We start from the raw sequence: 27,577 nt of genomic DNA, 5'->3' as shown, positions 1-27,577 counted from the left end.
AGAAGATGATGTCATGGTCATAACCATGCTGCGCCTAGTTTCTAGAGCATTCCAACACAACTGTGTCTAGTATATAAGAGCCCTTCAAACGTAGGATTAGACAGTAATCAATCATCGAATAAACCTCTGATTCCACCCTAGAACCCCTCCGACTCCTGACTATTTGCAGGGCGCCACCAAATCGTGGCGAGAGGAGCACGCCGCTATGCAGCAACTTCAAGCGGTACTCAGCCGCCGTATTGACAAGCAACAGCAGGAATGGGAGGCCATGCAGCAGGGATGGCAGATCATGCAGCAGCGCATTGGGCGACTCGAATCAAAGCTCGAAACTGTAATTCAATTGCTACAAAAACAACACGCAATCCCCAATCCTCAGCACACTAACCAGGACAATGAGATGGAGGACGCACCAGCTGTCGTCGCCGCTCAGGTTGTGATCGCACCATATATGGCTCCAACTGCCGAGTCTGCTATCACTGTCGGCAAACGCCATTATCGTTCCCTCAGTGGATCAGATGGGTCTGGTGAATCTATGGCTCCTGCAAAAATGGACAAGGAGCAGGCCATTGCGCAGCTACAGCGCGAGTTGAAGGAGGCCAATGAACGAGTTGAGAGCGCAGAGAATACTGCACGCGGCCACCTTGCTGAAGTAAACCGGATTCTTGGGATCAACAAAGTTCAACAGGAATGCATCCAAGACCAGGGTAATGCCCTACAGCGCCTCCTCCCAGCGGAGTGTAACCAGGCAGAAGAGGATTTGTAATGATTGATACACCCGATCTCGATTACCGCACGGGCCACTTGGACCCTGCATTTCTTAACGACCCATTCCACACTTTCAGTGCTGCCTCCATTAACGTTTGTGGAGGCATGTCCGACAATTTTTTTTCTTCATTATGCGAAATTGGTGTTCAGCAGGGGCTGGACATCATCGGGGTACAAGAGACGAAAGTACCCAAATCTAAAGAACGACACCTTCTACCGCGCCCTCACAAATGCGCCTACATGGGAATCTGGGAACACACCTCTGCAAATCACCACGGCAAGGGTGTTGGTCTCCTGATTACACATGACTGGTTCAAATTTCTTATCTCCTCCTCTCATGATGAAAATGGGAGGGGGGTCATGGCTCTGTTTGGCTTCAAGCGAGGTCTGCAGCTAGCCGTGATCAATTGTTATGTCCCCACACTTTCCTCCGACACACGCGTCGAGCACAACCGCATCATTCTCTGGGTCAAAAACCAGGTCGAGTCCCTTCGAACAAAAGGAGTCAGGGTCATTCTGCTTGGCGATTTTAATGGTGTTGTCAATCCCTCTATCGACCGCTCCTCTACCGATCATACGTCTACGGTTCCGGAGTTATCACTCTTCACATGGCTCACCACACGCAACTTCACGGACTCGTTCCGCCTCCTACATCCGACGACGCCACTCTTCTGCAACAGCAGCAGAGTCAAGGGGTCAAGGGCAGTGGTCAAGTAGGAATGCGTAGAAATGAATGCTGTTTAATGATCGTAAGTAGGGTCTATATATACATGTCTGGGGCCTATTGTACAGTGTCGTAGTGGAGTTGTCATGATGCCGGGCTCCCATCCTGGCTCTGTGTGTCGTAACCGTGCAGCTTGGTAACCGAGTGGTAATCCTGTTGCATCTTCACTTTCCGCGACGTTAGCCGTCTAGACATGGTGTGGGTTTCCAATGACCTCGCTGGATTCCTGCTCGAGGTCAAGTCCTCTCACCTAGTGGCCCCTATCCGATCCGACCATGCTTTGGTTGCGGCTACTTTCGACGTCCACACCTTGGTCAGCCCAACCCCACATCACATCCAGTCAGCCCACTGCGTGAAGAGCAAAAAGATCCTGGTCGACGCTGCAAGCGAGGAACAGTGGTCTGATTTTTCAAGCCAAGTGGAAGAGTTTCTTCCCCTCTACGGTCAACTGGAGTCTTATGGACTCGCGGAATATCTCCAAGGTGATCCAGAAACAACATACGCATCGCCTGAGCTCCTCCAGACGCTACACTACCGAAAATAATGAGTAAATGTTTTGGTATAAGTGCCGATAAAATTTTATGCCTCGATGTCCAAGACCACTAGTGCTGTGCATGTTCGCCAGTAATATCATGGTCCATTCAGCATCGCGTGGAATGACTACCAGGTGTGTCTAATACAGCGAGCCATATATATCTCAAATTAAAAATTATGACGTCATTTACTCATTATTACCCCCATGCACTTTTGAACCTCGTTTTGCTCTTTCTTCTCCACTTCAGCTACCCACACACTCCTACTACCATAATATCGACTACCTTACGCCACGACTTTAAATCCTACATGAAGAAGCTCAATCATAACATTGAACAGGGGATCATTGCTGACCTCCGGTTGAAAATGACCACACGAGCCATTGCCAAGAGACGTGGAGTATCACAGGCCAAGGTCTCTCAGTTCGCGCAGACCATCAAGGAGACCCTTCCGCCGCGAAAATCCGGCCGCCCTGGGAAAGTATCTGTCGCGTGCCACGACACGATCGATCGATACTTGGCAAGTGATCGGTCGACTCTTGGCAACGCGTACGACCGTTACACGAAGGCAATGAGAAACATATATATATATCCCGTAGTTCTGTATCTTTTATTCCTTATCTAGCAACTTCAATATATCTACGCTTTCTTGACCCTGTTTCCCAAACTGCATCTCCTCCCCCTTGTTCTGTCCTGCCACGCTTAAGAAGGTCATCTTGACTCTGAATAAGCATAGGTTCGTGACAGTATCCGAGGCAACCAAACGTTTGATGGTTCGAGAAATCACAAATGGTACACTTCAAACCGCTGTAGACGTGCAGGAACGGCTTAGTAGAGACTTTGCGACGGACTTGACGGCAGCAAGAGTTCGACAGATCTTGAGACAGGAGGGTCTGACCGCCGTGCGCAAACGGCGAAGGCCAAAACTTACCTCCAAGCACAAGGCGGAGCGCATGGATTTCGTGCGAAAGTACGAGCACTGGACAATCGATGATTGGAAACGAGTCGTTTGGTCCGACGAGACTAAGGTCAACCGCATTGGGTCCGATGGAGTCCTGTGGGTCTGGAAAAAGGGAGGTGACAAGTCTCTGGACGATCGGCTTGTCCAGGAGGAGGTCAAGTTCGGCGGCGGTTCCATCATGCTATGGGGGTGCATGACCTGGCATGGTGCTGGATTCATTTCCAGGATCGAGGGGATCATGGACGCCAGTCTCTATGTCGAAATCCTGGAGGAATGTCTCCCACTCACCCAGCGCTGGTACAAGATCAAGCCTAAGGATATGATCTTTCAACAGGACAACGACTCGAAACACACTTCCAGCACTGCGATGAATTTCTTTAAGCAGCACAAGTACAATTTGTTGTTCTGGCCGCCCAACTCTCCTGACCTAAATCCGATCGAGCACCTCTGGGACTACGCAAAACGCCAGTTAGGCAAGTACCCGGTGCCTCCGAAGGGCATGATCGAACTATGGGAAAGATTTCAGGCGGAGTGGAACAAGATTCCCCCTTCTGTCTGCCAAGGCTTGATTGAGAGTATGCCCAGAAGGATCGAGGCTGTTAAGAATGCCAAGGGAGGCCACACTAGGTACTAAGCAGGCCATCAGTAAACTTGATATCGAAGATGAATAAAAAAAAATAAAAACCATGTCCATGGGAGAAATAATGAGTAAATCGAACAGTTTAAACTTAATTCTGTATACAACGCGCAATAATTTTCTCCGCATCTCTCAAATGCTGTAGATTACTTTTCATTGCATTGGCATGTTATCCTGTAACTATCACCAGCTATATAACCCGGGTTCGGAAACAACTGACAAATGTGCTACAAAAGTGAAAATCATTTACTCATTATTTTCGGTAGTGTATCTCAGCTCGGTGGAGGGTGTAACTGAAGACGAGGAGACAGTAGTGGCGGAATTAGAGACAACACTTGCAGCGCAAACGGAAAGCGAAGAAGACGAAGTTGAGAACGTTGGCGATGTGGCCGCAGTACCCATCCCACTAGTCGCCCATCCCAGGCTAGAGGAAACACTGGTGGAACGAAGAGAGCGGAAACAGAGATACGTGGATGCAGGCTTGAGAAGCGCGAGTCAACATCCAGCGCAACGAGACATAGAACGCGAACGTCTAGAGGTCGAATTCGAACGTGAGCAGAAACGGATAGACAAGGAACGGCAAGCAGCGGAGAGGCGACAGGAGAAACGGATAAGAGCGACTCAGGACAAGCTCCAAGCAGTCAGGAAACGCCAAGCGGTTCAAGCAACACGGATAGCCCGGCGGCGACGGATTCAAGCCTGTCTGGGCGAAGCAAGAGCGGCAGTTCGAGAACGACAAGAGACACGACGACGACTCCAGCAAGAAGCGGAAAAGCGATGGAGTAAGAGGATGATGGAGAAACGGAAGCGTGTGGAGAGGCGGAGGAAAGCCAAAGAGAAGCTGCGGAAGAAATATGGAGGTCAGAACGATGAGAACGGAGACGCCCGGATGAGGATGGACGCAAGGAAGGAGATGGATAAACGCATGACGCCAAGGAATTTACCATTGCCACGACGAGGGGATCCTCTCAGCGACACGCACGGACTCAGCCTGTCCCAGGAGATGCTCGAGTATATCTATGAACAGAGAGAGGGTTTTATTGGTCAGGACAGCGTCACAATCTACTCGGATGGATCGCTCATGGAAGCTGGAACGGACTCAGTTAGCATGGCATTCGGAGTGGTGTTTTAGGAGCTAGCAGGAACATACCGTAGTGCAATCAAGGGCAAAGTGTCAGGCTTCGCATCATCGACAAAAGCAGAGCTGGCTGGTCTGCTGGCCGCCATCTTGGTAAGTCCGCGCGACAAATCAGTAACCATCAAGATCGACAATTCAGCAGTAGTCACACAGTTCAGGACCTTGGTGAAGCAGCGATCAGACTGTACGGAAAGACAGCGACTTCGTTCGACGTACGCAGTATGGTGGGCAGCAGTTCACAACGCCTACGTCCAGCAGGGAGAGGGCGTCACGGTGGAGTGGGTTAAAGGTCACGCTGGAAACGAAGGAAACGAGGCAGCGGACAGAGAAGCCAAGGCTGGGCACACTGGAGTAAAGTGGGAGCTCAACCCAAGACAGCACAATGATATGCGGTGCCACGCACTGTTCAACGGCGCTATGGTAGAGGATGACTTGCGGCAGATCCTTAAACTGCAGTCAGCGGCGAGGACACACCAGAAGTGGCTCTCGCAAAACAGGACAAAGGCCCACATCAGGAACTGGCAAGAGGTGGATTGGCACTCGTCGCTCGACATTATCCATGATGGTAACGCACCGAAAGGATATTTCACTAGTCAAGCGGACTGCAGCAAGAGGGGCACCGGATCAAAAAGGTGCATGGAATGTTGCCCACTCTGTCGTACATGAGGGGGTGGAGACCGGACCTATATCTCACCGACGAGTGTAGAGTGTGTGAGCAGGAAATAGAGGACACTCGTCATCTATGGCGTTGCCCGGCGACACTGGCGAGACAACAAGAGCAGTGGTCTGACGAGTTAGGAAAGATGAATGCGGTTGGAGCAAGAGCATGGAGGAGTGCAAAGAAAAAATGGGAACAGGAGACAAGGAAAGCGGCAGAGAAGGGAAAGGACGTCAGTCAACGCACCCCACCGACTTTTAAGGAGGCCGGAAGAGACGTCATGTGGGAAGCACTCGAGGTCACGTTCCGTGGGGTGCGGGAGATACGCAGGGCAGAGGCAGCAACAGAGGCAGAAGAAGGTTTCGAGGGAGTTGAGTGGGCCGTGCAGGATTTGTACCACGGACTGACTCCAAAGTGCATGGTACAGACATGGAAACGCATTTTCAGCACTACGGAACGAATTGCAACGTACATGGTACACCGCTTTGTGAAGGCCATTGAGGAGATCGGGCGGACTGAGATCTAGAACAGAAGATGCAAAGTCACCGTCGACTGGGAACGTGAACATGGGATCACTGCTGTGAGCAAACGCGCCCGGGGACGCAACTGTGTTGGAGAGCACAGACGTAGCAGCAATGATTTTATGGGATCTACCCTGAGGCAACGACAAGCACCCGATGGGAAAGAAATCAACGACACCGCGGATGAGAGGGTGCAGCGGTATTATTTTGGACAGCAGCGATTGGACGTGATGGAGCGGCTGGGAGGATGCCGCTTCTATAAAATGTCAGAGGACCGTGGCTAAAGGATGATCTTCGCGCACAACAGGCCACGTAGGGAGCAGGAGCCTTTGGCACGCCACTCATGCGGTTGTAGATTATGAAACCAAGGATCCGTCGCGGCGCTAGTCGGGGCGGGCAGTACGCTGCTTATTTTCTGTCCCACCTGTAGGACTCCTTCAGACCATAGTTAATAAGTCCCATGTCTATGAGGGTTCTCGTTAATAAAAAAAAAAAAAAAAAAAAAAAAAAGGACTGGAGTGAGGGCAACGGATGCATTTGCGACGCTGACCACTGTCCTTGTGGTGCGTTGCTCGCCGACCATACAAATGGGAGCTGCCCTAGCCTTGTGCTCGAGCCAGACGCACCGGATCGGACGCTGCTGGACTGCCTGCAAGGGAGGAGGCGGTTGACAACGATGGAGTGGATGGGGAAGATACTCTTTTTGTAACAAGGAGTTTCAGCTTCTAACACACTGATGAGGTGTGGTAATTGTTGCACAGGCCCTAAGGGCAGGCCCGGGAATGTAACCTGTCAACTGGCGACTGTGGATCGGTTCTGCTTTGGTGGGGAGGACGACTGTAGTAGATCATCGCTAGTTAGGTCTATAGACTCGCAGGGTCAATCGACTAGAGAGACAAATTGTATTTTTTTTGTCCGTGTTGCACGGGAGCACTTTAAGACACTGCTGATACATAGATATTCGTAGTCGTTAATAAGGAGCGGTGTTTTCACTGTGATAATGAACATTACATACAATATCAGTTTTTTCTTTTATTATAACCTATATATATTTATCGTTGAGGAGTTTTATCTTCATCACAAGTAGCAGATTGAATTATACAAAAAGAGTGTAGAAAAGTGCATTGGTGCGTCTTTTTCCTAAATATTTTAGAAATCAAGTGAACTAATTTTTTTTTTTACTGTTTTTTCAAGAGTGCACGAATAAGTTTGTCTGTGGTGAATGAAAGAGTGAAAATGGTAAAAAATGCTGATTTTCAAATGCGAAATGAATACTGAGCATTTATAAGGGAGACCTTTTTTTTATTTTTTTTCAAGCAAATTTTGTCCGCGTTGGCAGAGAATAGTAATACTATTGCTGAGTTATTAGAGATGCTTTTATTTTACTTTACAAGAAGTGCTTTGGAATATTATTGAGAAGCAACAATAAACAATAGAACTATGGATACATGGACAAAGTGGTGACAACACTCTTGTTCGAGATCTGCGGAAAGCCAAAGTGACGTCTTGGCGGTGGGGTCGGAAGAGGCGGTGGAGGTACATACGACAGAGCTAGTCGAGGAGATTCGCCTGGAAAGAATCCAAAGGGTGGTTCTTGGTATTCGTCTGGAATGGAGCCCCAATCCCTTTGCGCAAAAAGCAGGTCCGCCTCAATTGCGTCTAATTCATCCAATGAGCCAATAGGTATATCTCCAGTGTCCATTTGTAACGCCGCAGCCGCAGCCTCATCCGGTATCAAAGCTCTAGGAGCTGATGTGAGCGTTGCGAGGGCTGGAGCAGCGGCCTCGGTCAAAGTGGGCGAAAGAGAGTAGGTCGACTGGGCTGCCATAGACAGTTCTCTCTCACTCGAATACTGTGCAAATGGCTCGCGCGATGATAGCAAGAGCTGCTGCTGTTGCTGTTGTTGCTGTAGATGCTGGGAAGGAATGTAGGTGTGCGTCGAAGTCTGGGAATCACCGGGTGCTCTTGAGGAATGCGGGTTCTGAGACTGAGGCGGATATGGCGAGTAGCCGGGGTGATCCATAATGGGTGTCATAATTCCATTCTCGTCAAATTGATATGGGTCATCAAGCGGGTTCGGGGTCATGACATCCATGTGCATGTATCCGTTCCTGGACTGAGGATGCGCAATGTCGTTCATGCTTGATAGTTCGCTCTCCATCGATGCCATTGAGTTCAGACGATGCCTTCCTGGAGCCATAAACGAGTTTGGGTACGAGTCTATTGGCCATGGAATGCGGCCATGAGGATCCATTCCCAAGTCCATATCAAAGTCCATTGCCATCTCCATATCGTCATCGCCCATATCACTGAGTGGAATGTAAAAGGAAGATGGTTGATTTGAATGCGGCATCATCGAGTACGAGTTGTCGTATGGGTGAGCCATTGGATACTGCCGCATGGAACGTGATGGACGTTGCTGAAGACGATGCGGATAAAAATTCTGAAGCCTGTGCTGAGAGGGGTGCATGTTTGAGTTCGAGCGAGTGGAAGGGTATTGAAATCCGTATTGCGGCGCAGATGGCGGCTGCATAGCTCGGTTGTCCTGAACGGAGTCCGCAGGCGGCATTGATTGGGATCCTGACTGAGATCGTGTCGAGGGCGATCTTGATCCATCCATTATGCTTGATGCCTTCTTGCTCTTCTTTGGCCCCTTTAGCGGATCGTCCAACGGCTTCGCTTTGCGTTTCCGGACCTTGTTGACGTCGTGAATCCTAATGTGTTCCTTGAGGACATCAGAGCGTGAAAAATGCTTGCCACATCCCTCCTGTGGACATGCGTAAGGCCGTTCGCCACCATGAGAACGAACATGACGAGCCAGGTGGGCCGAACGCGTGAAGGTTTTGTGGCAATTGGGCCAGGGACAGTGATGGGACTTTTTGGGCTTGGGATCGATCTCTCCTGAAGGTTCGTCACTGTCGTCTGGCTTGTCAGGGAACTGATCAGCCTGCGAATCTGATGATTATGAAAATGCGGAAGCGCAAAAAAGGATTAGATTTAAGCCTTGAGCGCATTTGTTAACTTCAACCACATCGAAGACGGACGTACTTGTATTGCAAGATAAGCTGCTATTGCTTGTTCCAGCCAGAACTGTGTTCTGAGATCTCCGCTGTGGCTGTGCTTCAGTAGCAGACACTTGGTCGCTTTCCTTTGCCGACGAAGTGTTTGACGAGGACATTGTTGTTGCATTTGTAGGTACCGTTCCTATTGTTGGTGTTACCGACGGTATTGAAGAGTTTTGTGAAGCTGCTGAGGCTGAGGTGTTGCTTGTGGACATGTTCTCCATGGGCCGCAATGGTAATTGCACTGTGGTTTCTGATGTATCAATGGTCAATGGCGATGATAATGCCAAGGATGTTGAAGAGATGGCGGATACAGGCGATGGGATCGATGGAGATGCAAGCAGTGAAGAATCAGATGTTGCCATGGCTGCTGAGACTAGTATGGGTGCTGGAGTTGATGTTGATGAGATAGTGGGGTTGTCTGTATCTAGTTGGGATTGTGCCTGGAATTGTTGTACCTGAGCTTGTGCCTCCGTCTGTGGCTGTGGCTGTGTTTTGGCACGGAGTCCTTTAGGGCCCGTATGGATCCTGGAATGTCGAGTAAGTTCGTCACTCCTGGAGAACCGTTTTGTACAACCGGGGAACTTGCAGGCGTGAGCCTTTTCGCCTGTATGCGTGCGGATGTGTCGATTGGAGTGCTCGAGGCGGAAGAAGGACTTTGGGCAGAAGGGACACTGATAGGGTCTCTCGGGGGCATCTGTTTGGTGGCACTGGAACGGCTTTGGGGGCTCGCCGTTACCAGGTGGTGTCGGTGGTCGAGGGAGGCTGTATGGAGGCAGGTCGTCTGGTTTAGAAGGTGTAGATGGGGATAAAGTTGTTGCTGGAGGGACAGCAGAGATGCTTAATGGCTCCATGGTTGAACTGCAGCTGCAATTGACGTGGAGATAAGGGAGATTGTGGGAATTGCGGGGAAGTGAGGCAGTGGATCCGGGGGCTGTGTGTTTAGAAAAGAGAGAAAAGTGCGGGGTGGATTTGTTCTTTTTGCGGGGTCAAATAGAGACAAGGAGCCGGGGGGCGGAAGATGATCTAGTTGGCTTCCTGAAGTGGATCAATTGGAGGTGGAGAGAAGATACTGAAAAGTGGCCAAGGTGCGGAGGGGCGAACAAGAAAAAAGAAGAAAAAAAGGATCTGACGAGAATCTAGAGAAGAGAGTAGTTGATCCAAAGGAATGAGGAAGTGCGATGGAGAGAAAGGAGAAATAGCACAAGGGTAGAATCCCGAGATGGAGAGGAAAGTGGCGTCAGGTTAAGCAGGCTGTGATCAAAGGAGGAAGAGGGGAGCGAGATGACCAAAGGGGAATGAATCCTCCGAGGCGGATGAATGATTGAATCAGTCGAAAAGTAAATGAATGGCTCTTGGTGGGAGGGAGGGGAGTGGAGAGGGCGATTGTTCTCACAGATACACTCCGCACCGAAGTTCATAATCCATGGACTCACTACTGCTGTATTATTATGTTTATTTATGCCCTTGTGCCAATGATGGTGAATAGGCGAATACGCAGTGTAGGCAGTGAAGAGAGTATGTAGGAAGGTGACCCACTTTTTTGTTGTTGTGACATTGTATCTTGTGCGACCATCGCAGGTGGGCTCTCTGCTAGAAAAAAGTGGGTCCTTGTGAACTAATGAACAAGCCAAGGCAAGAAGACACTCCCCACGGAGCAGCAAACGTCCTCTTTTCTTTCCATCTCTGTCAGCTCCTCTCTTTAAGACGTCAATGCATGCATCGTAGCGTAGGGAGATCATCGTGTACTGCTTGCGCTAACCCAAAAGGTACAGTGAAGATGAAAAGCGGTCTCATTGGCAATCAGGCACACATCCCTGCTTCTTCTCTGGCACGCTATATGAAGAGTCATGCCCATACCCATAAACCTTTAACTACCTTTTTTCTCTCACGCCTTTACAACGGCCTCTCGCTGAAATGAAGAGGGGACGTTGATAACAAACACTAGCCCCACCCATTTTTACTGTTTGGACCCAGTTGATTTCGTTTAAGGTTTGAGTCTAAGCTCTCCTATTGGACTAGATCTATGCGGTATTCCGGCATCTTCCTTGAGCACCGCCCCTGGACAAAATGCATCGACGTTCATCTTCAGTGCCCAATATAACACCAACATGATGCCGAGAACCTTGGATATGCTTTTCACCCCACACAAATGTCCCGCTCGCATGGCGTTGCCGTGTGGTTATCTGCCTTGTTTAAAATCTTTTACCCAGTCTTCTTCCTTAATGACCATTAAGGAATAATTTACTTGGCAACCTGGGTTGCAGTCTTATTTGACAACCCATACGGAAACCCAATTGCCACGTTGAACATGCAAGTCAATTCCCGCAGAAACCCATGTAACTCATTTACCTTGAAAATCGGGCCTATGGCCCAAGTAATACCTTACCTGTGTTCACACGGCGGCTGATTCTCGAGAGGGTCTGTTGTTTACGCTCAGGCTGCCTTTACCTTCGGCAAATGCACATGGACTTTCTGCAGGGGTTGTCATTAAAGACTGTTCCTTAAAAAATAGGACAACATGGTACCTTGGGCCGCTTTTTTTTTTTTTTTTTTTTTTTTGAAATAAACACATAGATTACTTTATCTGAACTCGTGCACAGCAGTGCTGATCTTCTTCCTTCGTTCTTTTTGCATGAACCTTTATCATGATAAATTGGATAGCTGTCGCATGGCAGCATCTTAGGTCCTTTCTATCTCTTCCATCGGCTCTCCAAATATTTTCAACCGCGCCCCATTCACTGGCTCTTGGCAGCAGCGGCCTCGCGCTCTCTCTTTTTCAAGGCACGCTTGCGGATATCAACCTGAATGTTATAGTTCTGCTTGACCCAGAAGGCACGGTTGAGCACGTTGTCGATAAGCCAGTTGGCAATCGCGTGGCTGTAAAAGGGTGTAGAGGTGAATGGGGTCGAAGCACCCCCTGAGATACCGAGATGGCCAAGGACGGATTTCACATAGGGCTTGGGCATGGGGATCAACATGCTAGCACGACGTATCTTGGACATAGTCGAAACAACAAAGTATGTGTTCACGTTCTGGACATGGATGCCCTTAGGGGCCAACTCAGCACCAATGGCCTGGGACCAGCTGGAGAGGAAGGCCTTGGAGCCAGAGTAGACAGACAAGAACGGTGTAGGAACAAGTCCAGCAAAGGAGCCGAGGTTGATGATCAACCCGTTCTTGCTACGTACATGAATTCAGGCAAAGTGAGGATAGGTTAGGACCAGTGCATGTACACCGTTGCTAGCGTGCTAATCCTATGTCTGAGACGTACCGAGCAACCATTTGGGGAACGACAATCTTGGTGAGCTTCATAGCGGCCTTGACGTTGACTTCAATGATGTCATGGATGATCTTGTCAGTTTCCTGCTCAAACGGAGTGGGGATTTCATGGTTGGTTCCAACATTGTTGACTATGGGCGCGGTTGGGGTTAAAGTCGTGATAAAATCAAAAATTAATAATTCCATTTCCCCTAATTACCAGTTAAAATGCTCTCCGGTTTTCTGCAGCAACCATGGTAGTCTTACCGAGCACGGTAACTTCAATGGAGCTAAGCAACTGTTCGAGCGCCTTGTAGTCCGCCTCGGATCCCTTGGTGAAGTCCATGGCATAGTGCTTGGTCTCAACGCTGTATTTTTGTTCTAGAAGCATATGCCATAAATGGAATGGGCCTGAATTAGGAAGTATGTCCAGAGATCAAGCGCATTGTCAAACGTCGCCCATACTTACCGAGCTCTTCAGCAATGGCCCTCAGCTTGCTCTCGGTACGGGAAACAAGAACAATATTCAGCTTCTTGGAGGCCAGCTGGAACGCGAATTCCTTGCCAATGCCGTCCGTGGCTCCGGTGATAACTACAAGAGAACGATTTGGATATTTGATCGGTTAATTTCTGCAATCGACATCCAGTATACATGTCATTTGCTTGTTTAAAACGCAATTGCCCTTACCAGCCCAGCCACCGCGTCCAGCTCCGTATTTCTTGACCTACGTTGTAGTAGTATGATGACAATGAATCGCGTCAGAAACGAGAGTATTGAGAGTCAAAGAACGGAAACAGCACACCAAGGATGAAAGCATACATTGATTCCAGATCGCAAGAAGACGTCCGCAAGGACCTTGAGGAAGCTCAGTGTCTTGAGGGCAATAGCGGCGACACCGATGACACCGAAAATGGCAACAGCCGTGGCATTGCTGTCTGATTCTATTGCATTCACATAAAGAGATCAGTGCTGTTTTCTCCACTGCAAGACTGGGTAAACGCGCTAGGATGGAACATAGCCGCATACTCTGCACGAATTGGGTGATGTGCTCCATGGTGAGGAATCGAGGAAAAGTGAAGGAAGTGTGGGGAAGACGAAAATGAGAAGGAACACGCTTGGTCGCGACCCTTTTGCACGAGCACTTTTATCACAGAAATGCTGGGGGAAACCAACAATACCTGCACTTTGCACGTCACTTTTCTTTAAAGCCCGAGTGGCACTGGGAGCAAAATAACACTGCACAACCGTCGCAAAATCAGTTAAGCCGAGTCAGGACCATGGAAGTGGAATTCGAAACGAGACCTAACCGAGCGGGATCGTTGATCTGGTCCGAGGACAATGTGCTGGCACTTGTCACCAACAACGTGCTCCATATTTTTGTAAATGACAATTCGTCTTTCAACGACTCGAGGGACAGGACAAGCGCGTAACGGACATAGAAACTGACTAGGTCACATACTCCATTCATTTAATCGATACTAGGCACCCTCACTCAGTGGCGCCCTGGGTCAGTCCTCTTCCAAGTTCTACATTACCTCGGCTCCTGCTCTCACCGCTCAAGAAGATAGTCCTCCATGGGCGGTGCCAGGGAATGGTACACAATCAAATCGGATATGTACCCGTGGGCAAATCTGTCACGGAGATTAGACCTGCACTCACACAAGCGATGTATGGTCTATCGTCCATCCTCTTTAGTTGCGACATTGAGGCATGCCATGTCGCCTCAGTCGATCGATTTTATCCTTGCTGCATGGTCGCCAACCGGATGTTCGCCTGTGAAAGGGTGAGCGACAATCGATCATGGCAAATGCGACCGTCAAAGGTAGTACAGCTACTAATACGCCGTTCATCCCATCAAAATAGATGTATGCTGGCATGCATCACTTCAAGGCACTCTGTATTTCTTTATATACCGACATCCTCTCATTTAGACAAGCAGTGGAAGAAGGTAAGATGCTCGTTTCATTTATTTGTCGCCCCATTTCTAAATGAGAAGGGCGATCATTGACCTGAGATATATATGTTTTTCCAGTATGTAGCGTTGGACAAACACTTGGCGGCACACTGGAACGCTGGGCCGACGATTGATCTGGAGATGGCCGATAGAATCGAATCGGCTTCCTTAGCATGGTCACCAAAAATTGCTGTAGACAACATCGGATCAGTTCTGGCCCTTGGAAACAAGGCTGGACATATCATGATTTGGCATACGACAGATCCACACAATATTCGATGTGTCAAGGCATGGAAAACCTCAAGTGATACCTGGATTGTGTGTATGGCTTGGTCACCATGGACGATTGAAGATGATCACTACATCTCAACATTGGCCTTCGCGACCGCGGATGGTGTTGTTCAAGCACGCAAAATCAAGTTCAGCCCCATTACGCCACTCAAGGATATCGATGTGTCTGAAGATCTCATAGATAACTCTCGCCATACCCTGCACCCATGCACGGTTCTCCGCTGGAGCCCAACCAACATCGAGGTACATTCTTCTGATGACGACGTATGTAAGTGTTTAACTTACCGTACCTTATTAATACAGGTGGCATCCATCGTTACTTTATTTTATCTGCAGGATGCCGCTGCACCCAATGCACTCGCATATAGCAAAGGAAATAGATTGAACATTTGGTTTCCAGAGTCGAACAAAGTTCTTTTGTGGCGCCGGCCCATCGCAAAAGCCATCGCAGACATAGAGTGGGACACGCATGGGACAAAACTCTTTGTTTTCTTCATGGACGGGAAGCATGCTGTTCTCCGTCTACAGGGTGATGAGATTACGGTCGACGAAGAGGGGATTGAGTTCATTCACCAAACGATTATATCCCACTGCCATGTACAATCAAAAACCAACATCTCACAGGAAGAGGGCGAGACTGAAAACGCAAACGCGGACGAGGAAGGCGGGGATGAAGAGGCTAGTGGGGCCATTGCCAACAGCAAACTGCAGCTCCATATCAACTCTGGCGCCCGATCGGTCGGAGGTCTTCAGCTTGCCATCGTTTACTAGTAGGTCAATTGCAACGCTTATCTACATCTCATATCCATATCCTTTGTCGCCATGCTGATTAGCATTCCCGGTGAACGTATAGCGTTGCTTCCTCGTTTCGCATGGAATTTCAGCGTGAACGCTTTCAGTCATGTACTTTTGTGTTATCAAAGGCTCATAATGACGCTCAGAGCGTAGCACAAGCACTGCTTAAACGACTGGAGATCTTTATACACCTTCCCAATGCCGGTAAGTGAGGGCCTGTGTCGTCAATTGCGGATCAAGTGTGTTTAATGACTATTCAAACTTAATGATCAATTACAGTCCTACTCAGGAACCCAACGTACCACTTATGGGACCTGCTTTCACTACTCAACGAAACCGCTAAAACAAGCCGGGGCATTTCAGGACTTGCACAGAAAGTACTGAGTATTCTGGATGCAAATGCATCCGAAATGTCCAGTGAAATTCAAGCGCTCGCGAGGAAAGAATGCATGCCTGATACTGGAACCTCACCGGAATCAAGGTATGCCTGTTGACAATGGTATTGTAACCCGCTGTGCAGAAATGATAGGAGAAATATAAAGCCTGACTATTTAACTCATCTTCAAAGGTTAGAGGCAGCGATCTTTAAAGAGCCATCTATCACAGCGGACCGACTCTGTGTATATCTGTGGGCGCAGCTTCAGGTAAGTCGTACTAGCGCTATATAGCAGTAGAATACTGATGAATACGATCGGCGAACTAATCACGGTGAATTGTAACACCCTTTAGCAATGCGGAGTGAATATTTTCGATGGCGAACTCGGGCATCGAGCAACAGCAGCCGATATCCGTCTAAGGAAGCATTGTATAAGGAGTATTCTGCAGCTATTTAATGAGGCATCTGCTGCAATATCGAGAAGGCAGTCAAGCAGTGACATAGAGGCGCGAATGAAAGGCAAGGCATTGGCAGATCTCGAAAAGACTCATCGTCAAGTAACGAGCATCGTGGCAGTATCATTAACACAGCTCCTCCACTTCGATAGAATGCGATCAGATTTTACTACTGCTGCTCTGCGACAGTATCCTACTGTTCCACCGTGAGGACGAAGCGCTGCTGGATTTGGCTGAAAAGACGTACTGGATTCTGCAGGACCAATTGCAGGGCTTGTGCGATATTAAGGAGCAAATGGACATGTTGCAGGACATCAAGAAGAATACTACTTCAATCCATCGCTCGTTCAGTTCTGGAAGGGAAACATGCCCAGCATGCGGTGGCGAGATAAAGTTGGAGAGCGAGCTGCATGCTACCTGTACCAATGGCCATGCCTGGCAGCGTTGCTCTATCACGCTTCTAGTTCTAGCGGATTTCCACCCAAGGACATGTATCGGCTGCCGTCGAAAAACGCTGATGGTTCCAGATGCTAAATCGGGGGTGTCTTTCCTTTCGGGTTCCCATTCTGATTCATGGCTAGAGTTAGTGCTTAAAGCAAACGGCGTGTGCTGCTTTTGTGGAGAGCGCTATTTTACAGCCCTTCGGCGTAGATCATGATCTGCCCGTCACGCCTGGCCCTTGTTTACAATAAAAAATAAAAGACCGAGCTTGGGCTAATAATTCATTGCCCAGCTTAACCTCTAGACCTTCCCTGATCTCTTTCTACTTGATGCTCCATCAGTTCAGCCGATCCTTCTTTCCTACCTTACACTCATTCAGAAAACAGCCTTTCTTTTTATCCAAACACATGTCCGAAGCAGTCTCCTCACCTACCGCTGCAAGCAGCAGCGTCGCGATTCCCGCTGCTCAGCCTGCTATCATTACCGCCCAGGACTCAGTTGCACCTACAACGAAGAGATCCAAAAAGGTCAAGAAACTGAGCAAGAAGGACATCGACGAGGTCTTGATGCATGATATTGTCGAGCTGCGAGGACACAACCATTGGGACTGGGATGCAAGGACACCCCCGCCCTTCCAAAACTTCGAAGAGCTTGAGGTTACAATTGGTAGCCTGGCTCAGTCTGGGGAGGGCTTGGCCCTCTTACCAGAACGTGGAGATGGATGGGTGGTGGTAGTGCCATTTGTGATCCGAGGAGAGAAGGTCAAGGCAAGGGTTTACCGACATAACTGGTACGTGCTACTTAGTCTCGATCTGCAGTGAACTTTGACTCGACCAAAGGAAAAGTGCGCTAATATGGTTTCACATCTGGAAATGATTGCAGGGGTTATTCGCATGCGGATCTGGTTGAGGTCATTCAGCCGGCAGAGAACAGGATCGCTCAAAAGGATGTGCTCTGCAAGTATTTTGGAACCTGCGCTGGATGCCAATTGCAGCACATATCCTACGCTGATCAGATGCAGTTCAAGCGCAAAGTCGTCGAGAACGCTTTTAAGAACTATGCCGGTAAGTGCCTGAGTATGACACCTGTTCACGCCGTTTGTTGCTCTAGATAGCGTCCAATCTGACACTCAATTGTTTTACAGAAAAGTACTTTGCTTCTCTTCCAGCTGTCGATCCGGTTTCTCAGTCGCCTCTCCAGTCCCAATATCGCACAAAAATCACACCTCATTTCGAAGTACCGAACCCGAAGCATCGAGTCGCAGATGCAAACCAGGATGTCCCAATTGGGTTTCTGCAGGCTGGAAAGCGAAGAATCCTGGACATTGAGGATTGCCCGATCGCTACACCCATCATCAACGAAGGCATGAAGATCATGAGAGCGGAGGTGAAAAAGTACGGAATTGATTACTATTCATTATTCAGGATCGCTCAACATGGAATGATTGAGAGACAACATCTAACCTGCACCTTACTGCGCCCATTGATAACTCTAGGAATATTGCTTCATACAAGAAGGGCGCTACCATGCTTCTCCGTGAGAGCAATCCCGTTGTACCTGGAACGGAATCAGAGGACCCTCCCAAGACTACTAAGGTCTGCATCACAGATCACAAGGCAAACATCACAGAGTGGGTCGGCAAGTTCCGCTTCGACTATCCAGCAGGTTCATTCTTCCAGAACAACAATGCTATCTTACCGTCTTTGATCGGCTATGTCAAGCAGCAGCTACATCTTCCACTTTCAGGATCTTCGCCTTCACCATCAGCACTGGCAGAGCCTTCCTTATCGAAACCTTCGACAGAACTCAACCATGAAATCCAATATCTCGTTGATGCATACTGCGGCTCAGGATTGTTTGGCATAACCTGCCACGAGGGTTTCAAGAAAGTGCTGGGTGTTGAGATTTCGGCCGCCTCTATCTCTTGCGCCACCAACAACCTTGTCCTGAACAAATTATCGACGAAGACAGCGGCCTTTCATCTGGATGATGCGGACAAGATTTTTGCACACATTGACTTCCCTTCCTCCGAGACAGCCCTTATTATCGATCCACCAAGAAAGGGCTGCTCTGACGAGTTCCTGGACCAGATGGTGGACTTCCGGCCTGCCCGTGTCGTGTACGTGAGCTGTAATGTGCAGACACAGGCTAGGGATCTGCAAGGATTGTTGGATCGCTGTGCAGCCAAGGGACTCGCTGGATACAAGGTTGAAGCCATTCGTGGATTTGATCTCTTTCCTCAGACAAGGCACGTTGAGGGCGTTATGACCCTGACGCGCCTCTGAGCATAATTTTTACCACAATCAAGCAAAATAAAGATCCCTACTTTCAACAGCTTTCCTCCATTCTCTATAAGCTCCACGAAAACAAACGATGGCAACCACTACAGCAAACGATTCTGCCTTTGACTCTACCACCGACCCAGCTAATCTAAATGAGGACAACGTCGTGGAGTTGATGCCAGCCCCCCTGCAACCCCAGGTTCAGGCACAAACCCATTCACTCGACATCCCTGGCAAACTACAGCAACAGCAACAGCAACAGCAACAGCAACAGCAACAGCAACAGCAACAGCAACAGCAACAGCAACAGCAACAGCAACAGCAACAGCAACAGCAACAGCAACAGCAACAGCAACAGCAACAGCAACATCTGCAGCAACATCAAGAACAGGATAATGATCCGAATAGCGACAAGAATGTTAGTCCGCAAGAGCTAACGCTATATGTATGGCTTTATTGTCACCTTGCGCCTTTACAATTTCAACAACGAATTTGTTCGACTAATGAACCAAGCGGACGAGAACTGACTCCATTCTTTCTGCTGCTATCTGGTGCTAGGTCGAAAAGCTCCTCGAACAAATCAATTCCAAGTTCGATGGAGTATCAGTGCAGATATTTGGCAAGAGTACGTTTTCGCTAATTGTTGGGAAGGATATCTGCGTTACTTTGAGTCCATTCGACAACAGGATACAGCATCGTGTCATTAGCAAACCTCAATGTGTTGTATTCAAACTAATGGGCCTTCCTCTTACTCTTGTTAGTGGACGAAATGTCATCGAGGATTGAGGAGCTTGAAAAATCTATCGGCGAGTTGGTCCAGAGCGCAGAGGATGACTCCAAGACACCACCGATCTCTAAAACCTCACAGGCGGGCGGCCAGGACTAATAGAAGTAATAGCTTGCAATAAAACACATCATTTAACATACGTTTTAACAAAAGCACGGCATGTCCTGCTGATAATATGAGTTTGTTCACGAGCATCACCTTATGGTATGATACGTGTCACACAGAAAATGTTATGCGAGATAGATGAACGGCTTCATCATCCCTTCACCTTCTGACCCTGTTCTTCAAATCGCTTCAACATGGTACCCACGGCGCAGGAGATACCGCCACTCACATCCAGGGACCTCGGAATCACCAAATCTAACGCACAGGAAAAGGAGGGACACTCATTAGCCATTCCGAGTCTCGAGTACATCAAGTCCTTAACGAACTTGACTGACATCCAAGAATGCCTACGACAATTGGAATTAGAAGAGACCAAGGTTGACGCGGACTTGGATGAACTGCTGTCTGAACGCGAGGACTTGGAGGCGAGCCTTGACAAACTGGAAGTGTTGGAGTAGGTTCAATCGGAGGACAGCGGCGAATTGAGGCGACACTAGGGTTAACAACTCGGAAGTTAGTCCCTTCACAAAGAGAACACGCTGCTCACACTTTCAACCCCACCGCGACATCGTCAACGATAACTTAGGCCACAGCTGGGTAGTCTTCAACAAGAATCAAAGTCCCTGGTCAAGATCATCAGCGACACATCTGGACTGGCAGAGAGTATCAGCGTCAAGGTCAGGCAACTTGACCTGGAGCAGTCGCGCGTACAAATGGCGATCAAACATGTGGAGGATGTCCAGGAACTCAAATTCTGTATCTCTGGAATCCTACGAGCAATGGAGTTATCAGATCATGAGGATGCAGCAAGACACATGCACAAAGCACTCGGGTTTGACAAAAATATCCTTGAAGGGTCATTCGCAGAGATATCGGTGGTAAGGGCCTTGTAGCGCGATAGATTATCGATATATCACGCGTTTGGAAAGCAACGGCTCGAGAAGCTGAACGCCTCTATGGTCTACGCTATCCCCATAGCCCTCTGCGTCGAACCCTGAATACCCAACGGTGATCCTGGAGAATGCCAAGGCTAAGCTTTTGGATATTATTTCAACAGAATTCGAAAACGCGGTACAGAGGCAGTCTGAGGAGGACATCACACGATACTTCAAGCTTTTTCCTCTACTGGGAGAAGAGCAGGTTGGACTGGACAAGTATTCCAAATTTGTCTGTGCGATCGTCTCGGGAAAGGCGCAGGCTTCATTGGTTGGACCACGTAAGTATTGGTGCAATCGACAAGTGTTTGCCTTTACTCTATGACTTTGAAGTATGATCGGCAATTAATGGGTGCGCTTCGATCTCTAGCCAAATCGCCAACGTTCTATGCCGATACTTTGATTAGACTATTTGAATCCATTGCAATTATCGTCGACCAGCATCAACCGGTGGTAGAGAAGTATTACGGCCCAGGAAAAATGCTCCGCGTCATTCAAAGACTTCAGGAAGAGAGCGATATTCGCAGTCGAAAGATCTTGGAAGCATTTGAGGAAGAACGCGAGATCAGCAGAAAGGTATGTCTGCGGGGGGTGCTCCATCTTTTCGAGGTTCTTTTGTTACATGAAAGTCAGAATACATCATATGGAAACCACAACTGGTACTCTCTTGAGCTAATAGGTCGGAGAAATCAAGTCGTTCAGGGATCCCAAACGGAATCTAATCGCACCAGCAGGGTCCATTAGGAGTCTCACGCCACAGCCGGGCATGTCCGGTTCTCAACAGGCGGCTGTTCCAGAAGTGATCGATCCACGCGAACTGGATATTAATTTGAATGAGATGGTCTTGATCTCACAGCGTGCACACCTCTACAACCGCTTCCTGGAATCTAGGGCCAAGGTATGTATCCTATTCTCAACTAGAGTGGCAATGATAACACCGTCTTGCTCATGCTACTAAATTATATATTTTCTTACTACGGCCACCAAACTAGCTGGAAATTGAGCATCTGGAGCAAGGACATCAAGTTGGCGATTCACTCGTGGATAAGCCAAGAAATTTGTACAGCGAATCAGGTCTACTGCGCGTCAGCGGTCTATCGCGCAAGGTCGAGGAGATTATCGACTATTACCTGGCTATTGAGGAGTTCTTCTTGCGCCGTAGTGTCGACAAGGCGATGAAGATCAGTGAGGACGACTTTGGCAGCAAAACTTCGAGCTGTGTGGACGACGTGTTTTATATTCTCAAGAAGACCATTTCGCGGGCGGTCTACACTTCGAATGTGGAATGTATGGGTGCCATGATCAATTTTATCAAGAGCACACTGGAGATGGACTATATCTCTGTCTTCCAGAAGAATATGGCCGGCGTTTTTTCAAGCGGAGACACTAAAGAGGCACGGTTTCAATACATGGTGAGTATAAGAGTACGCGATTTATAATTTGCTCTGATAGGCTATGGATGATCTGACGCGCTTTTCTGACCAACTGTCTCGCCTTCTCGAGATAGCTGCTTCTCAACAACATCAATGTCAGTGTTGATTACCTGGAGAAGCTGACGGCTGAGATCGAGCAAGAGTCCGCCTCAACATTCACCTCTCTCTCAGAACACACGCTTGCCAAAGCCAAGGCAGTGTTATCTGGCTTGACAGGGTCATCAAGCAAGTTCAAACAGATCTTGAATCTGGGAATCGAGGAGTTGTTTGAAAGGACACTGAAACCTCGTCTACGACCACTTTTGCAGGATTCTTACAAGGAAATTAAATATGTTGTAACGGACGAAGAGTACGCAGAACAGGAGGCGCTCAACAGCTTTGTGCATCGTTTTATGTCAGGTTTTGATACTCTAATTGAGCCATTCAAGGTAAGCCAGCCAATACTCCCATTGGGGATTGATATATGAATCTTTTGGCCCATATTTTAATGTATATTTCATTCACTTTTTCATAGCTCACATTGACGGAGGACAACTATAACCAGGTGATTGCCAATGCGGTTACCAGCTTGACCAAGACGTGGGAAAAGATTATCTTCCAGACCAAGTTCAACAAGATGGGCGCCATCCGGTTCGACAAAGATCTTCGCGCTGTGGGGTTCTACTTGGTATCACTGACGTCGTTCCCCGTCAGAGAAAAATTGACGCGGCTGAACCAAATGGCGATGCTTTTGGATCTGGAAGAACTCGAGGACTTGTACGAGATCTGGGGCAACAATTCAGGTGCTATCACTTGGCGTCTCACAGACGCGGAGGTCCGACGTGTTTTGAATTCCAGGTAAAGGCGCTCGGATTACGTTCAATTGCAGAAGATACCCTCGAGACCTCGCTCTAACCGTCTTTGTGCTGTTATAAAATAGGACTGACTTTCATCCAGAGGATGTAGCACGGTTGAAGCTGTAGACCTAATAAAGCGTACACCACATTTGCTCAAGGAGGCCAATGCTAGTCACATGTGGCCAGAAGACCACCTTCCAACTCTCTGCAGATGTGCCCCTTCCTTTCGCCTTGCATGCTTCCACCCTTCTCTGCATTTCATCCCTCCAGCAGATCATCGGGCGTACAAGACATTCACTCTCCACCTTGAAAGTGTTAACAATATGAACAAAATAAACCATGACCAACTGCTCTCATTGGAGCATCCTTTTGTTAAGGTCAGACTGAAGCACCTTTTTCAGACTACGCCCATTGACTTGAATATCTCTTGCATCACAACGTATTGACGGATTGACTCTACCGTACCTTCTTACTTACTATGATTGTCTCGCCTTCCAGATTCCGGTGGAAAAGCTCAGGTCCTCGCTCAGGACCTCGCAAAAGCACATTGAGAAAGAGATCGCCAACTTGACGGACAAGGTATCGGAGATATCTAAAAAGTCGGTACAAGGCAGCATGGATTCCAAGCAAGTCGAGGTTGCCCTAGAGGCTATTGTAAACCGCCTTAGTACTCTAAAGCGAAAAGTACGATATCGTATTTGATCTTTTTATCCATTTCTCTTGCCCTTGCATTTCCGTTTTGAGGCGCTTACTAATCTGCCGTTGATGCTTTGCTGAACTGCTGTGTGTCTAGCTCAAAGACACGCGCGCCGATGAAGCCCTATACTCGCAACGGACAAAAGTGCGATTACAGCACCTCCAGGACTTCACGACGATCGCGACCTTGGATTCTGATGACTTTTCAAGGTGGAGCAGGGTCCGACTGAACCGCATTGTGATTGACTATATGCTGCGAGATGGTTTCAAAGAGACAGCATCACTCTTGGCCAAGAGCGAGCATATCGAGGTACGGAAGAATACTCAGAAGCTCATTTCATTTTGATCCCTGAGGGACTGAGGCGGCATTGCTGACACTAATTTCGACTCGCACCTTATGACTTATAGGACTTGGTGGACATAGAGCTGTTTGCACAGTCAGCCAAAGTCGAGCAGGCGTTAACGCGCCAGAGCTGCACAGAGTGCTTACAATGGTGCAAGGATAACAACTCTAGCCTTAAGAAGATCAAAGTAACGCAGCATGCGCATTTATTCGGAATAACCTACGTGAGATGTTCGTGATGCTATGCTAATCTCCCATACGCCCTTCACCTGTTTATGTAGAGTACACTGGAATTCAGTTTACGAGAGCAAGAGTTCATCGAATTGGCGAGGGAGCGGCGATCTCAGGAAGCCATTGCCTATGCGAAGAAATACCTCACTCCCTGGCAGGAAACACACATCAAGGAAATCAACCATGTGATGGCTCTCCTTGCCTTCCCGCCAGAGACAAAGTGTCATCCTTACAAGCGACTGTACGACAAGTCGCGATGGAACGATCTGGTTGCCCAATTTCGATCCAACAATTTTGCGCTTCAGTTTTTTACGCCTGAGCCGCTTCTGAATGTTACTTTGCAGGCGGGCTTGTCTGCTCTGAAGACGCCGATGTGCTATCAACCGGATAATCGGAACTTTAACTGCCCGGTGTGCGATCCAGAGACTCTAGGTGCACTTGCGGCGGATCTCCCGCTGAGCCATCATTTTAATTCCTCGATTGTGTGCAGGATCAGCGGTCAGATAATGAACGAAGACAATTTACCCATGGCGCTCCCCAACGGATATGTCTACTCTTATAATGTAAGGGGACCTGTTCAGAATATTTTCATGAATATGATGATACGAACAGAATGTACAGTAGTAACACTCTAACCATCAATATCAATTGCTTTTTGGATAGGCGCTGAGCGAGATGGCGAGCCTCCACAATGGCAAAATTACATGCCCACGAACAGGCGAAGTCTTTGATAGCACGCAGATGAAGAAGGTTTTTATTTCCTGAAGCTTCTTTTTTTTTGCAATACCTCAATAAAATGTATATTTCGCCTACTTGTGTTTCATTAACGAAGGGCAGCAAAAGACCCCTTCTTTGTTTGTGTTCGCTGTTACGTTTGCATCCTTCTCGTCTTCCCTCCACCCTTTCTGCAGCAGACCGACGATCTCGCCATTCCTGAACGCATTTATTATTTGATCGGATCAAGCCTTCATGTTGCCCCCAGCTTCTGATTCGGCCACCCCAGCGTCTGCTGTCCCTGCCCTGAACTCGCTTCCTGAAGTCCCCACCCTTGCTTCGGTGCTCGATTCCAATGACCCGGCTGTTCAGGCATTCCTCATCCAGGCTGCCTTGACCCACCAGCAGGCGACTGAAGCTGCAGCTGCTGCAGCTGCAGCCAACCAGAATAGCACCACTACTTCAGAGCCCACAGCAGGAGTGTCAACACCAGTGTCAACAGCTACAACAGCGATATCAACAATAGCAACAACAGGTGCTGTATCGGCTACGGCTGCTGTAGCTGCTGTCGTGGCCCAGCTTGCAAATACAGTGCCACCTGAAGTCCTGCAGCGGCTCCTTCCTTCGACCATAACGTCTTCACCTCTCAGTTCGCTCGGAGCTCACACCGCAGTCTCTGCTGCAACCTCGACTTCGGCAACTGCTTCCCTCTCAGCACTGACTTCTGTGGCCCCAATCCCTAATGCAGAACCTATCCCAGTAATTGCGACCAGCCCGGCTTCAACAACGCTCTCGTCGTCTACTCTATCCACAATCAGCACAGTAACCCCTACACCGGTACCGGCTGCAACGACGTCGACGGTATCCAAGCCCAAAGCTTTGGCCACTACTTCTTCCTCCTCGTCGACATCGTCTTTATCATCCTCGACAAAGCGGTTTAACCCGGATGATATATTTTGTCTGGGCTGCTGTCGCAACCTGCCAATCGATAACTACACTTGCCCCAATACCAACCGAGTCTTCAAGTCCTGCAATGCCTGTCGTCAAAAGTCCAGGATCAACTCCAAGAAGGTGACAAAGCCGGCGACAGTCCCAACAAAGCCGACTATCTCGATGGAAGAATTTGGCGCCAGGCTGAGGGAACTGGAGGATACGCAGGAGGAGTCCCATTTGGATGTGATGGTACGACTGGAGGGATCTGTCGAGATGGATCCAGAAACGTTGAAGACACGTGGTTCCCAGATCGCCGCTCAGGTGTATGAATCCACGGGCTACTGGTTCTCGTAAGTCTGCGCAATTCTGATGTTCTTACGACGGCGTAGACTAAAAATATATCTATGAGTGTAGTCCTCTCATATCTGTTTTTATTTTGTTCGTATATCCTATAGTCACTCAAGGACAAACGACGAGACGCAATCAAAAACACGACTCAAGATATACGGATGTTCGCAGCGAGAGGATCGACGAGCACCACCTGCACCGAAGACGCAGAGCAGGAAGCGAAACCGTCCATCGACCAAGTCCTACTTCCCATGCAAGGGCAATTTGACTATGACGTTCTACCACAACATGAATCATGTCCGAGTCGTCTATGGTCACAGGAAGCACGCCAAGTATGACAACCGCAAGTGCCCCGACCATGTACGGGCTTATGTAAAGGGTAACCTGAACATGCCGCCTCGCCAGCTCTACGACGCTTTAAAAGAGAAGAATCCAGGATTGGGTATCACGCAAGCGCAAGTACGATACTGGAGTCACTATTACAAGAAGAACATGGACCAGGACGAGATTTCGGACGGGACCAAAGCTGAAGATAGCGGCACGATCACAACTGTAGATCAACTCGCACAGTCTGCAGCCTCCGTCAGCAGCAACACTAGCAATGATAGTAGTGATGGATTAATCGACACGAAGAACCATATTTCCAGCCTCGAGGGATCACCATCTCAGCAGCTTCATGTACACACGGATGAGGAGCGAGTCCAGCTACTCATAGCCTCCAATGCTGCTGCACTCCAGTCTCTTGCGGCACAGACACATCAGGTCGAAGCCAGCCTGCTGGGAGATACGATTGCAATTTCAGTACCCATGTCCGAGCCATTGACGCCGAGCATTGTGCAGAGGGTCTTGGACCAAAGCGGCAAGGACTTGTTGCAGCTTGAGGAGAGTCTTCAAACTGTTTCGAACGTGCAGTCTTCGACCGACCAAGGCAGCAACGACGCCGTTGTACAGCAAGTCCAAGCATTCATGAAGGAAAATGACCATCAGCAGGAGCTTTTGGAACAACAGCAGCGTCAACAGCAGCAGCAGCAGGAACTGCAGTTGTGTCCGAAGCAGGAAGAGTTGCCGCTGAAGCAAGAATCATAGATAATTTATCGTCCATGTCCTCAATTCTGAGTTGTAGGGCTATAAAATAAAAAGCATTTCGTTATCACGACAAAGCGTTAGCCTACAAAAGACTGGCACATGGATATTGCCTACATCCTTGTCACTAAACAAAACAAAAGCACTCTCGTTCCTTTAGAAATTGTGAAGCAAAGGCTGGAAACCTTGCAGAGGGGTCTACTTCAACACTAGCCGATCAGCAAGCCAGCCAGCAATAAAATGAGATGGTAGTCCTCCCAACTCTCAACTTGAATGAA

General features: G+C 48.6%; 13 protein-coding genes across 13 annotated transcripts; 9 read left to right on the top strand and 4 right to left on the bottom strand.

The window, feature by feature from the left end:
* Positions 1-142: 142 nt before the first annotated feature.
* On the top strand, positions 143-1,199 carry BC939DRAFT_471197 (uncharacterized protein; the record flags this gene model as incomplete). The annotated part of the gene is made up of 1 exon (XM_051558198.1): positions 143-1,199. A coding segment is annotated over one exon (621 nt), but the record flags the coding sequence as incomplete, so codon positions are not given.
* On the top strand, positions 1,006-2,033 carry BC939DRAFT_508861 (Endonuclease/exonuclease/phosphatase; the record flags this gene model as incomplete). Its single annotated transcript, XM_051561054.1, has 2 exons — positions 1,006-1,478; positions 1,673-2,033. The coding sequence occupies 2 exons, from the start codon at positions 1,006-1,008 to the stop codon at positions 2,031-2,033; spliced, it is 834 nt and encodes a 277-aa protein (XP_051405951.1).
* Positions 2,034-3,734: 1,701 nt separating this feature from the next.
* BC939DRAFT_80924 (uncharacterized protein) lies at positions 3,735-5,076 on the top strand. The gene has a single exon (XM_051561918.1). The coding sequence runs from the start codon at positions 3,787-3,789 to the stop codon at positions 4,750-4,752; it is 966 nt and encodes a 321-aa protein (XP_051405950.1). The 5' UTR covers positions 3,735-3,786; the 3' UTR covers positions 4,753-5,076.
* A 3,565-nt stretch (positions 5,077-8,641) lies between these two features.
* BC939DRAFT_376811 (uncharacterized protein) lies at positions 8,642-8,827 on the bottom strand (the record flags this gene model as incomplete). The annotated part of the gene is made up of 1 exon (XM_051551695.1): positions 8,642-8,827. A coding segment is annotated over one exon (186 nt), but the record flags the coding sequence as incomplete, so codon positions are not given.
* Positions 8,828-9,520: 693 nt separating this feature from the next.
* BC939DRAFT_381780 (uncharacterized protein) lies at positions 9,521-9,685 on the bottom strand (the record flags this gene model as incomplete). The annotated part of the gene is made up of 1 exon (XM_051551763.1): positions 9,521-9,685. A coding segment is annotated over one exon (165 nt), but the record flags the coding sequence as incomplete, so codon positions are not given.
* Positions 9,686-9,995: 310 nt separating this feature from the next.
* Positions 9,996-10,816, bottom strand: BC939DRAFT_80577 (uncharacterized protein). The gene has a single exon (XM_051561913.1). It carries the CDS (start codon positions 10,739-10,741, stop codon positions 10,139-10,141), a length of 603 nt encoding a protein of 200 aa, XP_051405947.1. The 5' UTR covers positions 10,742-10,816; the 3' UTR covers positions 9,996-10,138.
* Positions 10,817-11,552: 736 nt separating this feature from the next.
* BC939DRAFT_471188 (uncharacterized protein) lies at positions 11,553-13,366 on the bottom strand. Its single transcript, XM_051558197.1, has 7 exons — positions 13,288-13,366; positions 13,081-13,202; positions 12,949-12,985; positions 12,730-12,852; positions 12,528-12,641; positions 12,274-12,412; positions 11,553-12,182 (listed from the first exon to the last, which is right to left on the bottom strand). Exons 1-7 carry the CDS (start codon positions 13,313-13,315, stop codon positions 11,738-11,740), a joined length of 1,008 nt encoding a protein of 335 aa, XP_051405946.1. The 5' UTR covers positions 13,316-13,366; the 3' UTR covers positions 11,553-11,737.
* Positions 13,367-13,491: 125 nt separating this feature from the next.
* BC939DRAFT_80717 (transcription factor IIIC subunit delta N-term-domain-containing protein) lies at positions 13,492-15,758 on the top strand. The gene is made up of 6 exons (XM_051561916.1): positions 13,492-13,640; positions 13,744-13,855; positions 13,957-14,044; positions 14,125-14,209; positions 14,294-14,749; positions 14,843-15,758. The coding sequence occupies exons 1-6, from the start codon at positions 13,539-13,541 to the stop codon at positions 15,275-15,277; spliced, it is 1,278 nt and encodes a 425-aa protein (XP_051405945.1). The 5' UTR covers positions 13,492-13,538; the 3' UTR covers positions 15,278-15,758.
* Positions 15,759-17,139: 1,381 nt separating this feature from the next.
* BC939DRAFT_404644 (S-adenosyl-L-methionine-dependent methyltransferase) lies at positions 17,140-18,858 on the top strand (the record flags this gene model as incomplete). The annotated part of the gene is made up of 4 exons (XM_051552804.1): positions 17,140-17,363; positions 17,456-17,637; positions 17,718-17,967; positions 18,069-18,858. The coding sequence occupies 4 exons, from the start codon at positions 17,140-17,142 to the stop codon at positions 18,856-18,858; spliced, it is 1,446 nt and encodes a 481-aa protein (XP_051405944.1).
* On the top strand, positions 18,472-19,784 carry BC939DRAFT_80636 (heat shock factor binding protein 1-domain-containing protein). Its single transcript, XM_051561914.1, has 3 exons — positions 18,472-19,300; positions 19,414-19,480; positions 19,617-19,784. Exons 1-3 carry the CDS (start codon positions 18,947-18,949, stop codon positions 19,739-19,741), a joined length of 546 nt encoding a protein of 181 aa, XP_051405943.1. The 5' UTR covers positions 18,472-18,946; the 3' UTR covers positions 19,742-19,784.
* Positions 19,785-19,840: 56 nt separating this feature from the next.
* BC939DRAFT_80686 (COG4 transport protein-domain-containing protein) lies at positions 19,841-23,042 on the top strand. The gene is made up of 8 exons (XM_051561915.1): positions 19,841-20,201; positions 20,334-20,625; positions 20,726-20,963; positions 21,053-21,258; positions 21,362-21,580; positions 21,675-22,094; positions 22,190-22,543; positions 22,630-23,042. The coding sequence occupies exons 1-8, from the start codon at positions 19,942-19,944 to the stop codon at positions 22,954-22,956; spliced, it is 2,316 nt and encodes a 771-aa protein (XP_051405942.1). The 5' UTR covers positions 19,841-19,941; the 3' UTR covers positions 22,957-23,042.
* A 124-nt stretch (positions 23,043-23,166) lies between these two features.
* On the top strand, positions 23,167-25,033 carry BC939DRAFT_471161 (CTLH/CRA C-terminal to lish motif domain-containing protein). Its single transcript, XM_051558196.1, has 6 exons — positions 23,167-23,328; positions 23,450-23,635; positions 23,745-23,957; positions 24,056-24,178; positions 24,272-24,784; positions 24,885-25,033. The coding sequence occupies exons 1-6, from the start codon at positions 23,275-23,277 to the stop codon at positions 24,984-24,986; spliced, it is 1,191 nt and encodes a 396-aa protein (XP_051405941.1). The 5' UTR covers positions 23,167-23,274; the 3' UTR covers positions 24,987-25,033.
* A 72-nt stretch (positions 25,034-25,105) lies between these two features.
* BC939DRAFT_471158 (uncharacterized protein) lies at positions 25,106-27,373 on the top strand. Its single transcript, XM_051558195.1, has 2 exons — positions 25,106-26,218; positions 26,324-27,373. Exons 1-2 carry the CDS (start codon positions 25,191-25,193, stop codon positions 27,300-27,302), a joined length of 2,007 nt encoding a protein of 668 aa, XP_051405940.1. The 5' UTR covers positions 25,106-25,190; the 3' UTR covers positions 27,303-27,373.
* Positions 27,374-27,577: the final 204 nt, after the last annotated feature.

The sequence above is a fragment of the Gamsiella multidivaricata genome, assembly GCF_025024155.1.
Source record: "Gamsiella multidivaricata strain RSA 2152 chromosome Unknown BC939scaffold_161, whole genome shotgun sequence".
In the NCBI taxonomy this organism is placed as follows: domain Eukaryota; kingdom Fungi; phylum Mortierellomycota; class Mortierellomycetes; order Mortierellales; family Mortierellaceae; genus Gamsiella; species Gamsiella multidivaricata.
Note: the sequence above shows the minus strand (reverse complement) of the source record. Positions and strands in the feature narration are given on the sequence as shown.